At 36.7% G+C, this 16,011-nt stretch overlaps 2 protein-coding genes across 4 annotated transcripts in view; one reads left to right on the top strand and one right to left on the bottom strand.

Moving 5' to 3' along the window:
- LOC102621513 (uncharacterized) overlaps window positions 1-13,019 on the bottom strand; it is a 28,241-nt gene extending 15,222 nt beyond the window's left edge. The window contains exons 1-7 of one of the 3 annotated variants that reach the window (XM_052431599.1): window positions 12,364-13,018; window positions 11,576-11,883; window positions 10,575-11,303; window positions 9,537-9,662; window positions 8,868-9,071; window positions 7,828-8,028; window positions 7,085-7,575 (exon numbers count right to left, since the gene is read on the bottom strand). In XM_052431599.1, the coding sequence (XP_052287559.1) occupies window positions 7,453-7,575; window positions 7,828-8,028; window positions 8,868-9,071; window positions 9,537-9,662; window positions 10,575-11,303; window positions 11,576-11,883; window positions 12,364-12,628 (1,956 nt within the window). In that variant the 5' untranslated portion in view covers window positions 12,629-13,018 and the 3' untranslated portion in view covers window positions 7,085-7,452. Of the gene's footprint in view, window positions 1-7,084; window positions 7,576-7,827; window positions 8,317-8,867; window positions 9,072-9,536; window positions 9,663-10,574; window positions 11,304-11,575; window positions 11,884-12,363 lie in introns of those variants that run through there. The other 2 variants (XM_052431598.1, XM_052431600.1) reach the window with 2 other exon arrangements.
- LOC102621226 (probable disease resistance protein At5g63020) lies at window positions 3,770-6,454 on the top strand. The gene has a single exon (XM_006465339.4). It carries the CDS (start codon window positions 3,952-3,954, stop codon window positions 6,286-6,288), a length of 2,337 nt encoding a protein of 778 aa, XP_006465402.2. The 5' UTR covers window positions 3,770-3,951; the 3' UTR covers window positions 6,289-6,454.
- Window positions 13,020-16,011: the final 2,992 nt, after the last annotated feature.

Raw genomic sequence — 16,011 nt, 5'->3', positions numbered from 1 at the left:
TGAACCAATTCTAGGAAGAATATTGTAATGTGTTTTTACTGTAATGTGTTTTTTCATGTAATACCTTAAAACATTAAAAAATCCCCTGTTAAATTAAGCAATCGGATCTCTAAAAATAAAATAAAATAAAGCAATCCGGGTTCAAAACCCGGATTTTTCCGGGTTGAACTCGGACCGGACCCGAATTAAAAAAATCGGGTTTAATGCGGGTCCGGTTATGAGTATTTTGTATCCGGGTCCGGATCCGGAACAGCCAAACCCGGACTCGGACCCGAAAATTGTCATCCCTAGTTATAAGAAATAGGGTAATTTTTAAAAACCTCCCCTGATGTTTGGGTTTGTTGCAAGTAGATAGCGAGAATTGATTTATTTGTAAAAAACCCCCTACCGTCAGTTAAGTTTAACATTGACCGTTAGTTGACCGTGCAAAGACAATATTACCCTTAACAATAGTTTATAAACGAAAATAACTAAAAAAAAACCAAAATTATTAGCTATTTTACACTTTTTAAATTATTGATATTTTCTTAAAGTTTCTATAAAAAAGTTAAAATTAAAAAATTAAAAAATCCTCTTTAAATTATTGATATTTCCTTAAAATTCCTACAAGAAAGATAAAATTAAAAATTTAAAAATGAAATAGTCATAATCTTTAACTATGATATTGTAAATTTTTAGAATTGACAAGGATAAAATTATCAAAAAATAGGATTTGTGCTTTTTGCACCAATAATTTTGGTTTTTTTTTAGTTATTTTCGTTTACAAACTATTGTTAAGGGTAATATTGTCTTTGCACGGTCAACTAACGGTCAATGTTAAACTTAACTGACGGTAGGGGATTTTTTACAAATAAATCAATTCTCGCCATCTACTTACAACAAGCCCAAACCTCAGGGGAGGTTTTTAAAAATTACCCATAAGAAATACCATGGGGTCAGAGCACTCTTTGGTGTATAGCTACAAGTCAACCAGAGAATTGTTACTTCAAAAGGGGCACGATGCATGCCACATCAACGCGGCAGTTTCGCCACATCCAAACCGTATGAGGGAGGCATGATAACTAGCGCATGGTTTTCGCAGTCCAGGAGATCCATGATTGCCCAATTATGGAGGACGTGGGGGAATGTTTTAGGCACCAAGAGCATCTGCCTATAAAACCCAAAAAAAAAACAACAAAAAAGGGGACGAAAAAACAGAAAACAAAGGGAGACTCTGTCATTTTGGATTCAGAACTTCTTTCCACAAAAAACCTTTAAAAGACTTGCTACTACATGACAACCATTAGCTGGCATTGATTTAAAATCTAACTTTTTTCCCGAACCTTACATACTGACTTAAGCATCGGAGGGTCTTCACTAGAAAAATTACCGGCACCCCTGATCTATTTCTGTGAGTGCATGTTACGAGGAAGGAGTGAGGTTGATTGAGATTGCTGAATTCGTTTGATTGTGGAAGGAATGAGAAGTGAAGTGCTTTAGCTAGAGCCAACATAAGCGTTGACAAGACAACCTGGTCAGCCCTTAAAGACAACCAGATTTCTACATCAACACTACATATATCTTTAGAGCCAAAATATTATCCAAAACCCGCAATAATGTGTAGTTAAATATGCCAGAGAAAATTAACCAACAGCCGTCAGAAACAATTTATTAATTAGAAAGTGGCAGCATAACAAGCAACTGAAAATAACAAGTGACACTGCATAACAAGTTTGAAATAAATTTACATATATAATGAGTTTGAATTGAATTGTACAGAATCATCCAACAGGAACCTAATTCGAAATCACTGCGCACACACCAATACAAGGATTCGAAACAGGGAAGAAAAGCGTTTTGAGTGGTTTGATCATCCCATTGGAGCTCATTCCACCAGTTTTCTTGTCCCTTAATAATAATTTTCCGTTCCAATCCATGGTTACAAATAAGAGGAAGCTTCTTAAGCTCTGCCCATTTTCACACTTGAAGATTTCTTCAAGACTGGGGAAGGGCAAGGCGCTTGATGGATGCTCTTGAAACATTGTAACCCCCGTGGGATAAGATATTCAGGTCTTGTTAAGTTAAATTCAAGAAATTAGTATTTTCAACAACAAATGGCAATTATATGAGAGTAAAGTCACCTCGGAAAGCGAAAAATGCATACCTTGCGATGCTTATAAGGTTAATTGAAAACAAGAGGGAACTCATATTGATCCTTTTGATGACTTTATATTCTCTGTGTGGGTGAGTGTGTGAAGGCACAAAAAGAGTCATATTTTTAATTTACTATAAAAATTTAATTGAGACACAACGAATGAACAAATTCATAGAAAAATGATAACTACATTCTCAGAGTTTGAAAAAATAATCTTAGAGACCTATGTTATAATAAATTTTCCCTATGCATCTTCTTAATTTTTGTTTTGTTTTCTTTTCTTTTCTTATCTTCCATAAATTGATGAGCAACAAAACTTGTCAACATTGTGTAAAATGCTACGAAATAATGGATATATTTCGACCATCTGCAGGTGCAATTGCTTGGAATTTAATAATTTTCTAAAGATTCCTTCAAATGGCCTTGCATTAATCAATTATTCAACTGTTTGTTTTCCATTTGTCAAAGCACATCAACATTCATTTAAATTTTTCTGACGCTAAATTCTTGCTCACGCCGGGTCTTCCACGAAATGACTACGAATCAAAATTAATGGGAGCCCTTTAAAGGGGGGAAGGGGGGCGGGGAACAAAAAGGCAGTGGGAGCTAAATCATTTTATCCATAAGTTTGTGCCTTCAAACTTAAATCTTTAAAATTGAATTATCAATCCATAAGCTTCAACGACGAATGTCTGTGATCAACTTGAATTTTGAAATACTACTCCCATCGCTCATACTTTTTTATTAAAGATCATTTTCAAATTTTCAAATTAAAACCTAGACCTCTTTTCATTATTCTCTTGGAGTTGCTACAACTATTGTAACTAAACAGTAAAAGTTAACCATTTATTGGCCAAGAGGTTGACCTCTTTTCCTTCTTGAGGTTAGGTTGAAATCTCCATGTGGTTATCAAAATGAAATTGCTTCTAATTTAGGAATGGATCTCTTCAATTTTTTTTTTCCTGAACAATATCATTAGGTTGGGCTTCAGGTATGGGGACTAAGGAGTCAGACAGTATAAATCATTTCACTTTTGAAATTGTTGGTTCCTTTATGAGAAATTATGTGCATCGACAAAATAACAAATAACATTAAAATAGAATGTAAATTACTATAATTTTGGACTCATTTTCAATATTTTCATGTAACAGAAGCATGATTTTGATTTTCACTATAGGGGTCTGATAGGTGAGCAACATTGCTTACTTTCTAGTCAGCGAGATGCCAGATGGCAGCTTCTTATTGGGCACGCTATGGTCTCAATGCACAGCTCACCCAATGACAAACTGCCAGTTGCTCACCTGCTCACTCCTCTTTTAGTGTATGCGTCAAATATACGATCTTCATTGATCCTTGTCAATTTTGCAAGTGTAAAATGGTTTGGATTATGATGTACATGGTCAAGTCTTCTAGCGAAAGGACGATTCCTTGATATTTCCTTTTAAATAATTGAGACAAAAGTAGTGATATGGTAAGTGTCGTCGCTCATCTTGTAGTGGAAAGGAGCCACGCGGCATATGTTCATTAAGAGAACTATAAGTTTTATCATAAGACTTTCTTAATAAATGCCTGTTATGTACTGTCACTCACCGTAAAATGAGCCACGGTGTGCTCACCTAATTAATCCCCTAAATTGGGCCCTAAAACATGACTATTATATAATTGTCTTGGTCAATCAATGAAAGCCAAGCTCCTTCCCTTGCTTTCATGAGTTGACTACAAATTAAAGTTAAATTCACAGATACAGCTTGCTGTTTTCTCAATAGCCAAAGAAATCATTAATCATTACACTTTCCATTGAACTTGTGTTGATCACTATGGGAAACGTTTGCTCACCCTCATTCTCATGCGATGACAGTGTCTCTCACTGTCTGGATTGCTCTGTTAGAAAAGCAGGTTATATATGTCATCTCCAAGATAATCTTGATGCCTTGCAGAGAGAATTGCAAATGCTAATTGAAGAAAGGAATGATGTGCGGGTAAGGGTTATCGTTGCAGAACAACAACAAATGAAACGCCTTGAACGGGTGCAAGGGTGGCTTTCAAGAGTGGAAAAGGTGGAAAGTCGAGTTGGAAAACTGATCAGAAAAAGCCCTCAACAGGTTGAGAAAATATGCCTTGGAGGCTTCTGTTCCAACAGCTGCAAGTCAAGCTACAAGTTTGGGAAAAAGGTGGTCAAGGCATTGCGACTGGTTCAGAGTTTAAGGAAACAAGGAGATTTCCAAGACGTGGCTCAACCGGCCCCAGAAAATCCAGTTGATGAAAGACCTCTTCCGGCAACAGTAGTGGGCTTGCAATCAACATTTGACGGAGTTTGGAAATGCCTCATGGAAGAACAGATGGGAATTGTTGGCCTGTACGGCATGGGAGGGGTGGGAAAAACCACCCTGTTGACGCAAATCAACAACAAATTCCTTGACACACCAAACAGTTTTGATTTTGTCATTTGGATAGTGGTGTCCAAGGACTTACAACTTGCAAAGATTCAAGAAGGTATTGCCAAAAAAATCGGTTTGTTTAACGAGTCATGGCAGAGTAAAGGCCTTGAAGAGAAAGCAAATAAAATATTCAAGATCTTGAGCAAGAAAAAGTTTGTGTTACTGTTGGATGACATATGGGAGCTGGTTGATTTAGCTCAAGTGGGGCTACCTGTTTCAAGCTGTGCAAGTGCATCTAACAAGATAGTTTTCACAACTCGTGAGATTGAGGTTTGCGGTCAAATGGAAGCTCACAGATCTTTCAAAGTGGAGTGCTTGGGATTTGATGATGCCTGGAAATTATTTGAGGAGAAAGTCGGACGAGACACTCTCGACACTCATCCTGAAATTCCTGAGCTAGCTGAAGCTGTGGCCAGAGAATGTGGCGGTTTGCCACTGGCTCTAATTACAGTCGGTAGAGCCATGGCTTCTAGGAAGACACCTCGAGAGTGGGAACATGCGATTGAGGTGCTCAGGTGTTCAGCCTCTCAATTTTCAGGTATGGAGAAAAGGGTATTTTCGCGTTTAAAATTCAGTTATGATTTTTTGCCCAACGACGCGGCTAGATTTTGTCTCCTATACTGTAGTTTATTTCCAGAAGATTATAGAATTTCCATAGAGGACTTGATAGATTGTTGGATATGTGAGGAGTTCTTGGATGAATCTAATGGAATTGGAGTGCGAAATCAAGGATACTCTCTTGTCCGCACTCTTCTTCATTCATGTTTGCTGGAAGAGGAAGAAGATAATTTCGTAAAAATGCATGATGTGATCCGCGACATGGCTTTATGGATTGCATCCACGACTGAGGAGAGGGAAAAGTTTTTGGTTCTTGCAGGTGTCGGATTAATTGAAGCACCGAGAATTAGAATGTGGAAAGGGGTTACAAGGATGTCGCTCATGACAAATCAAATTGAGAATCTACTAGAGTCTCCAGTATGTCCTCGTCTCCGGACTTTATTTCTTAGTTCTAATATTTTTCATAGGGTCAATAGTGATTTCTTTCAATCTATGGCTTCTCTTAGAGTTTTAAAGTTGTCATATAGTAATCCTTTACTATTTGAGATTTCAAAAGTGGTTTCCCTGCAACATCTCGATCTATCACATTCTAGAATAGAAAGATTGCCAATAGAGTTTAAGTACCTAGTCAATCTTAAATGTTTGAACTTGGAGTACACATATGGAGTCTTAAAAATTCCGCCAAAAGTGATATCAAATCTAAAAATATTACAAACATTGAGAATGTATGAATGTGCAACTGTTCCACAAGCAAGAGATAGCATTCTGTTTGGAGACTGCAGAGTTTTGGTCGAGGAATTGCTGTGTTTGGAACATTTAAGTGTGTTCACAATCACCTTGAATAATTTTCATGCTCTTCAAAGATTGTTGGATTCCTGTATGCTACAATACGTTAGTACTCCATCTCTATGCCTCAGCCACTTCAACAACTCAAAGTCGCTCGGTGTTTTTTCTCTAGCAAGTTTAAGGCATCTCCAAACACTTCACTTGACTTATAATGATTTGGAAGAAATAAAGATTGACAATGGAGGGGAAGTGAAAAGAGTCCGAGAACTTTCTGGTTTTCATAGTCTCAAAAATGTTTATATAAGCAGCTCCAAATCTCAAACGTGTGGAGATAGAGAATTGCCAGGATATGGAAGAAATAATCAGCAGTGAAAAATTGAGTGAAGTTCCAGCTGAGGTGATGGAAAATCTAATCCCATTTGCAAGACTTGAACGTCTGATCCTGGAGGAATTAAAAAATTTGAAGACCATCCACTCAAAGGCCTTGCCTTTCCCTTGTCTGAAAGAAATGAGTGTAGACGGATGCCCGTTGCTTAAGAAGCTGCCACTTGACTGTAACAGAGGATTGGAACGTAAAATTATTATCAAGGGACAAAGACGCTGGTGGAATGAGCTGCAATGGGATGATGAAGCCACTCAAAACGCTTTTCTTCCCTGTTTCAAACCCTTTTAAGTTGCCCAATGGATGCTTCTCCTTTGCTGGTGTGTTACTCGAATTGTACTTGCCATTTTCTTTTTTTTAGTCTGTGATTCTTTGCTCGTTTGCAATTTTGATTTAGATGGCACAACTGGTGTCACTTTTATGTCTTATATCTATTAGTTGTTACCTTTTTTTTTTCCTCACATATTATATATCCAGTTTTGTTGCAAAAATAGTCCACAAGTAGAATTTTCTTGAGCCAATATAGGCATTTGAGACTTTAATGCTTCGTGGAAATTTCGAAAGTGCTTATCAGTAAATGGTATTGAAGTACTATATTAACGACTTGGAATATAATTTTGAAAGAGATTTTAAGATTTTTGATACCCTATTTAGTAATTATGAGAAATTTTGGTTCAGTGAAAGAAGAGCAAGATGTGATATAAAAGATCAGTTAACAATTTGAAGAATTTGGTACGACTCCAGCTTGGTCTATATTGGTTTCCAATGGTATATAGCTGCACATCATTACAAGAAATGCTCAAATGCATGCATTTCTATATTTTTTTTTTTAATAGATGTACATTTGTATGCTATTTCCCACTCACTTCAAGTGGTAATAACATGCTCGACAAACACAACTCTGCCAAAAAAAAAAAAAGGATAAAAATACAAGTAAAAGAGCTCTATAACCCCCTAGAGAATTAGGGTTAGGGTAACGGCTCCAAACTAACCCATCAAAAATACCCAGTAGGAGAGACGTTATTTCTCTCTATTGGGTTAAATTGCTTGAATATTTGAAGAAAGATAGAGAAGCGAGAAAAGAAAGAAATAAACAAAGAAAAAGGAGCCCCTACAACAGATACAAATTCCTATTAATAAGTTATATCTGTAACCTACTGGTTTTGCAAGTCCACCGTAAACAAGAGTCTGCTTATGAAGGGTGTTATTGCAGCAAGTAATGCCTTTGGGCACTCCTCGTGTGGAAGATGGCCACATCCTGATATAGCAACCAGCCTCTGCATGGCAATAATAAAAGCAACATAGGATTAGATGGCCAATGTCAATTTATCATAAAACAAACAGCCTGTTGCTTAAAGTTTGTGCAACTCAAAGCTTTTCGACCATTTTTATTCTCTGGCAACAAACAAGCGTTCACCATTTTGGTGAGCTTAATTGTTTCAATAAGACAACTATGTAAGCAGTTTCATTAGAGACAAGACAAGAATTTTTACGATGTAATAAGAAGAGAAAAGATGAGAGACACTCACAGAATTTACAAGTTTTGAAGCCATAACCTGAGAAGATTTGAGGGACACCAGAGCATCTTCAGCACCGGCAATAACTAACACAGGCAAGTCTTCAACTGCTTTCAGCAATGCTGCCTCACATTGAGGTGGAAGGATCGTCTCATGTGACAACCTACCTATCTCATGGAGTGCTTCATCCCAACCTTCTACACATAGTGGGGCCTGAATGAATTTTATGGACAAGCAAATCAAACGGTCAATATGTTAATAAAAAAACTTTAAAAAAGTACCAAAAAAAATAAAAGATCTATTCTTGACCGGGTAAATTTTCACTCAAAATCATTTTCATTGAATTGCCAAAAGAGCTGAAAAAGAAGGAAAGAAAACTCTCCTGCACCCAACAGCTATTTACATAAATTGATAAAAGCTCATCAGGCTGATGGAAGAAACTTTCAGATAAATAGCTCACACCCCCCTCCAAAATCATGGCCCAAAATATCGACCACTTCTCTGCACAAGAAAATGCATTTTTCTAAAGTTTTGTGTTCTACTTAAGACTCCTGTGGCATTGTAAATTAAGGTTTAGGCAATCTATAAATAGCTTGCATCTCATATTAATAATATCAACTGAGATGAGAGATCAATAAAGTAAATTTGATCTTTAAATGTGACAAAACTTGAACCACTTTTAACTAAAATCATATAAAATATTTTCATTTCCTATATGCTTTCCCTTCATGGCTTAATTCCTCCCTAGAATCATATTTACCAACTAGCAAAATGCAGAACTTCTCTATGTTACACAAGCATATAATCAGTAGTAGGACAGTGATCATTTATAAAAAGTGGTAATAGCTAAATGGTTATGCCTATACTAAACTTTCCGATAAAGTCTGAACAGGAATTTGGTTAAGAGGTTGATAAAGTTGGGATCAATTCTATACAGAGGTAAAGGCAAGGGAGCGGAGCTTCCATAGGTTGTGAACGGGTCTGATAATGTCCAAAAACACATGAATATGCAAAAGTTATTATGCAGTAACACAAACAGTTGCAAATCATACCTTATAGAGGCTTAAAACCTCTGTTGTCAACTTGGTAGCATCATACCACGCACGCCTATTCACAACTTGAGTGATTTCCGTTCGCAGAAGAGGACGAACCAAGTGCTTCTTCCCAAGTGCAGTACGCATGAGTATCCTTGCAAAGCCAGGAACCACTTCTCTGGAGAAGCTGGCATTTAGCAAAACCACCCCTCTAATTGCAACCTAAATTATGCACAACAATGAAATAACTATTAGACCAAGGGGCATTTAGAAAAAAAAAAATAGAATGAAAAGATATTTGTGCAGGATGTTCCAAGTTAGAAATACCCATCAACACTGAATGAAAATGCTTTAATGCATAGTTATTAAACTCTCAGTCTCTCATCTTTGGACCCACGGCGATAGGCCGCATAAATTCATCCAAATATAATATTGTGATCAATTGACAGAAGAAACCAAGGAAACTTACACTGAAAGAACCCACTGACTGAAAAAAAAAATAGAATGAAAAGATATTTGTGCAGGATGTTCCAAGTTAGAAATACCCATCAACACTTAATGAAAATGCTTTAATGCATAGTTATTAAACTCTCAGTCTCTCATCTTTGGACCCACGGCGATAGGCCGCATAAATTCATCCAAATATAATATTGTGATCAATTGACAGAAGAAACCAAGGAAACTTACACTGAAAGAACCCACTGACTGGACTTTCTGAGCAGCCTTCAAACAAAGCAAACCCCCATCATCATGACCAACAAGCACCACTGAAGAAAATCCCATCTCAGAACAGAAAGATAGAAGCAGGTCAACCTGAGAATATTAAAAGCTTACAATTAAGTCCCAACCACCATGGTAGAAAATGGAAAGTGCAGAAGATACAGGGGAAACACCAGGTGACAAAAGCAGCCATGCCACGACCAGATGATTAAAAACTAGTTATATTAAAGGTGGCTGCAAGTATCTGTCAGTCAACAGCATGACCAATGTTAAATGACTTTTCATATCTCTCAAAAGAGAACCATGTCCAGCCACATTTGAAAGTGTATCCTCTTTCAATTTCTTCAAGTCCCAACCACCATGGTAGAAAATGGAAAGTGCAGAAGATACAGGGGAAACACCAGGTGACAAAAGCAGCCATGCCACGACCAGATGATTAAAAACTAGTTATATTAAAGGTGGCTGCAAGTATCTGTCAGTCAACAGCATGACCAATGTTAAATGACTTTTCATATCTCTCAAAAGAGAACCATGTCCAGCCACATTTGAAAGTGTATCCTCTTTCAATTTCTTCAAGTCCCAACCACCATGGTAGAAAATGGAAAGTGCAGAAGATACAGGGGAAACACCAGGTGACAAAAGCAGCCATGCCACGACCAGATGATTAAAAACTAGTTATATTAAAGGTGGCTGCAAGTATCTGTCAGTCAACAGCATGACCACTGTTAAATGACTTTTCATATCTCTCAAAAGAGAACCATGTCCAGCCACATTTGAAAGTGTATCCTCTTTCAATTTTTCAATTCCTTCACAAACCAAACAAACCCAACCCCCCCCCCCCCCCCGGCCCCCAAAAAGGAAAAAGAAAAGTTTTGGTTTATCTATAAATTCAAAAAAACTTAAACCGATCCCCATCCATTAATTTAACTTCATTATCCATCTTGCGTGCAACAGCAGAACTTCAGAAAACAGCCTAATATCATTCAAATCCAAATATAAAATTACCTGGGTTTCAAGCTTGTAAGGATTAATTGATCCTTTTTCCTCCCAATCTTTCTGACGAAGCCTTGAAGTTAATCCCCAACCAGGCCGATCAAAAGCAGCAACCGTGCAACCGATTTGTCGAGCCAGCACCCCCATCACATGCCTCCATGAAAAGACACCTCCTCCAAACCCATGCACTAAAATAATACCAAACTGGCCATTTCCCTCCACATCTTGCTCTAGAGCCCCAGAATCCATTTCAATATCTGGAACGGTATCATCTAGGTTCAAAATGGGAATATCTTCCGAAAGAGTAGTCGTAGTTGCAGAGCCATCTAATAATGGAGCATAGAGAGAAGAGCTGTGAAATTGAATGCTATAGCTCCTGGGAAGGTGATGGTACTGGGTTTTGGATAACGCACTAAATGCTTGTCTATCGAGTTTCAACCTTCCCACAGCTGTTTGAGGCGTGTTACAAGTTGACTTGGGTTCGAGAAAGGTGGTAGAGGATAAAGAACGAGGGGGTGAACCAGGCAAGCAGAGTTTGTAATGAACACTAAGCCCTTGGCATGTGAGAAACAGGCTGTCAATGTCAGCAAGTAATCTGACTGGAAGCTCCCCTTCATCACGAGCCATTCCTAATGGCTTCCGCCTCATTTCGCTGTCACTTTTCGGGGTTTTCCCAGTAGAGGGAGTGGGTGATCTTGGAACTTTCTGGAAGCTAGAGAAAACATTTTTGCATGAAAGAACCTGAAATATAAGAGTGTAATAAGGAACAAAAATAATTGACTTTTGAGTATCCAAGTAAAAGCTATCAACAACTATAACATAATCAAATAGGTGGTGGTTATAGACAGTATTCAGTAGATGATGCAAATACGGTAGCAAAAGTACAAACCTACACCATTAATAATATCACACCAATTTGCTTTCTAGAACTTTAAATTACACCTATCCTGCAGGAAGTTCACTTTCCTAAAAATAATAACAAGAGAAAAAGGTTAAAACCACAGAAAAATTACCGCTTCCGGATCAACACGGTGAAACAGGAGTTTCCTCCGAGCTCTGCAGCTAGTTCTATAAGCTACCACAGTATGACCGAGTGCAAAAACTACTGATGAGAGAAACAAGACTGGCATTCCCCATGACTTTTTCAAGTGAAGCCTTTGCCTTGAGAGAGATATCGAAGCCTCAGCCTCAAGTTGAGAATTTACAGAAAAAACACAAGCCTTCACTGAAAGAAGAAGAATCGAAATAAAAGAACACAGTGTGACCGTGCCAAGGTAAGGACCATGGGATAGAGCCGGAGCATCACACACCGAATATACACCTGTGACAAAAAAAAAAAAATCCATAATCGCATAATTGAACTGGAACCAATCAACTATCAGCTTCCCACCAATTAACAATAAAAGAATTCCAGTTTCAGAGGATTTTCTAATATGATAGAAAGTTCAAATAATATTAATAAATTTAACCCAAAAAAATAATAATTCTGAAAAAAAAAAAAAAAACAGGCATAAACTTAGCTTTATCTAGCAATTCTGAACTTTTCAATTTCTCAGAGAAGTGAAGAAAAATAGCCCAAAACACAAAATTCATTTTCTTCAGTTTTCCTTCACTTTCTTAGCGACCAAACATAATGTAAGCCAAAAGAATGGGAAAATTTTTAAGAAACACAACACTTTGTCAAAAATTTTAAAATTTTTCATTTTCCTTGGAAAATTAAAAATATTCTCTTCCTTTCCAAGTAACCTAACATGAAACCATACAAAATTGAAAAAAAAATTGATGACGAACATGATCATACATGTAATAATAAGAGATCTGATAATGGAAACGAGAGGAATATCCGTCAACGATCTCTTAAAGTCGTATCTACGCAAATGCTCTTTGAATCCATAACACCTCACGCACGTGAAGCTCGATATGAGAACACACGTCACCACCACGTCAGCCACCGCCACCAGAAGCGGCAGCGACGATACCAACAGCGACGCCACCATCGCCACCATGAAGAACACCGTCCGCACAATACGGCGGGCTTTGTCCAATACCAGCCACGCCCTCGCCATCAAAACAGTATTTTGAAAAAATAAAATTAAAAACAAAACGACTTTCTTTCTTCTTTTCTTTTTGGTAACAAATTAGAAACTTAACGCTCTCTCTCTCTATACGTATCTTAGTTTTATGTCGGACTCGTCACCCTAGCGAATTCGAATTTGAATGAGGGATTTTGCTCTCGTCGCGTCGCTGAATTGGCCATTTCACGGGTAATTTCTTTCCGCTGGCGGCGAGGTAAAGGCAGACTCGTAATTTAGTGGCTCGATTCGCTGGCCATGGCCAGGGTTTCAAGATGATGAAGGAAACAGAGAGAAGATTTTACTTCTAACGTTTTGAAATTTTTGAATTTCTCTGTTCTTTCTTCTTCTTCTCTTTCTCCTCCCCTCTTCTCTTCTCCCTGTGGTAGTAGTTTTAATATTTTTGATTGAAATAATAACATATTGCCCCCTACTTCTTATCGAAATTAAACTAATATAATTTACGTAGGTTATGAGCTGTTAGAGGTGACAAAAATACCCGTCCGGTCCGGATCCGGATCGTACCCGGGTGTTACGGGCCGGGTAATATTTGGTCTGGGTATGAAGTCGAGTCGGTCTTAGGCATCACTTGATAAACCCAAAACCCGAATTTTATTAAAAAAAATTATAAAATATATATTATTTTAAATATTTTATATTTATTATACATATATAAAGTTTTAAACACTTAAAGTTTATATTTTCATGTCAAATTTTATTGAAATAAATTTAAAACTTATAAAATTATCAAAAAATAAAAAATATATACACATAAAATATTAAAAAATATAAAATTTGAGTACCCGGATTAAAACCCGGTCCGGACCCAGACCCGAACCGGTTGCATCCGGGCAGGGTCCGGTCATGGCAATACCCGGACCCGGCCCGAAATTTTGCCATCTCTATGAGTTGTGACAAAGACCTGTAAGAAAAAACCAGACTTGGGTGTTTATTTGTGATTACTCAAAATATAAGGATCCAAATGTTATTATCCTGGTTATTATTAATTAGGGAAAGCATGATTAATTAGCAATAATTTTTTAGTTCTTTTTATCTGACAGCACTTGGTTCCAGCCAGGAGAAGCTGCATAACTGGCAGCCTTTTGTGTGCGGACTAAATTGTCCCTAAATTTTATCTATTTGACGAATTTGTCCCTTTGGTACTTTAATTTTTGAAAAAGCCTATTTATTTGGCACTTTGGAGATACTTTACACCAAATATTTGATTTACATGGTCGTGTGATTCCGAAGAATAGATTTGTTTGGGCAAATTAAGTGGAATCATAGCGACCATGCTATTATGTTTTATTTTTTTTTTGAAAGCTCAATTATGTTGTATTATGATATACTATTACAATTTTAAAACTCTAGTAGAGTCTTCTAAAAAAGAAATAAAAAAATTTTTATTCCTAAAATAATGTTTTCTATTTTTTGTACCACAATTTTTTTCTCCAAAACTTAATGTGTTTCTTACAAAATAAAATAAAAAAATCTATACTCTCAATATTTTACAATAATTTTAGGGACAGTAGCTTTTAACACACGTTATTTTATTCTCAACTAAATTTTTTATTTTTTCCTAATGCGACAAAATAATTTAATCATAATAATAAAAGAGAATGAAAGGGTAATGTAAGTAAAAAATTAACTATGCTTAATTATTTATTATTGAGCAAATTCAAAAAGTGTGGGGGAGGCAGATAGGGCAGAGGCAGGCCAGCGAGACGCCCAAGAACGTGACCGTTAGAGCCAGGTAGAGATCGTGGTCGGGACCAGAAATCTAAACCATTGGCCCCCACTCACAACGGGTCGCGTCACATCACCACTTACCTTGTTATGTGGAGCCCGCAATCTCGCTAGCCTGTCTCATGGGTGGCTGCCACGTGGAGGCTACGAACCAGCCTGTCCGTTTATAATTCTTATGGGGCCGGACTCTTTGGACTTGGGTGGAATAACCAACGGTCGGTTTTCTTTTTTATTATTTTTTTTCTCTATAATTTAATGTTAATTTCACCAAAATTATCACAGTAATTCAAAAATCAAATTAAATAGCGCGAGTCATTTTGATTGAATATTTGAGTATTGAAAGACTAAGAGCATCATCAAAAAACTCTTCAAATAAGATTTTATTAATTATTTGAAAAGTCATCTCAATATTTAAGGCTCTAAAAAATACTCCAATTACGATTCTTCAAATAAAAAATAATTTTCTCACTTCAAATTTAGAGAGTTGATTTCTTCCTCTTCAATTTATATTACTTTTCATTGGAGAAAAAAAGAGAAGTACTTTAATTGCTATTGACTTTTTCTTTAAAAAAATAATTATTTAATTAAAATAATATTAAGTTATTTCTATTTGAAGAGTTTTTTTGGAGAGTATCATATTTTTTTATCCCTCTATTTATCGCATAGGTAAGCAAATAGATATTTGAATAGTAAAATTTATAAAATCTTTTGAAAATGCTCTAACACGAAGAATTCAAACTATTAATTTATGAAAAAATTGTTTATTTGTGAGTCAAAATCATGATATTGATTAAACCACTTTTTTTTTTATACATCAAAGTTATCTTAACAATAAATCTTGTAATTGTAAAAAAAAAAAACAATAAATCTTGTAGACTATGTCATTCGTCAATACTACAGGTCAGTGATTACATAAAAGTTTTGATAAACTATAAAAAAAAAAAACCTTAATAATCATGATAAACAATCAATAAATTAAACGACGATTAAATAAATAAGAATTCATATAAATATATGAGGTGGCATGACTCACTAGGCGAGCACTTGAACCATTTAAAACAAGAAATGAATCTTAATTATCCAGAACAAGATGGCGGTTCAAATTAAATCTTAAAACAAAAATTATTTTTACATTACTTATTTTTTTTGAGGGAAATATGGAATTCATTAAACAGCCAAAGCATCAACTAACCAAGGGGGTGGAACAAACCTCCACTCACCCGAACCTGACATAGAACCCCCCACCTGAGCCACAGTATGGGCAGCGGAGTTCGCAGATCTACGAACAAAAGAGAAAGCTACTTCTCCTAGAGAGCGAGCCAAGGCTCTACAATCATCAATAATTGAACCAAAACCATTGGGGTAACTAGTCTTATCATGTAAAGCATTGAAAACTTGTAGACTATCCATCTCTAGAATGACATAATGGAAAGCAAACGTCTTAAGCCAGCTAAGGGCTTCCCTAACTCCGATCGCTTCAGCCTCTCTAGCTTCAAAACTTCCCGGAAGAATGCCGCTTTTTGCCGCAATGAAGTCACCCTGATCAGACCGGATAACAGCCCCCAGACTAATCAATCCCCTTGAGTTAGCTATAGCTGCATCGACGTTACACTTATACCACCCTTCACAGG

Source organism: Citrus sinensis, chromosome 7 (genome assembly GCF_022201045.2).
Source record: "Citrus sinensis cultivar Valencia sweet orange chromosome 7, DVS_A1.0, whole genome shotgun sequence".
Taxonomy (NCBI): Eukaryota; Viridiplantae; Streptophyta; class Magnoliopsida; order Sapindales; family Rutaceae; genus Citrus; species Citrus sinensis.
The sequence above is the reverse complement of the archived record's forward strand: the minus strand, read 5'-3'. Positions and strand labels throughout refer to the sequence as shown.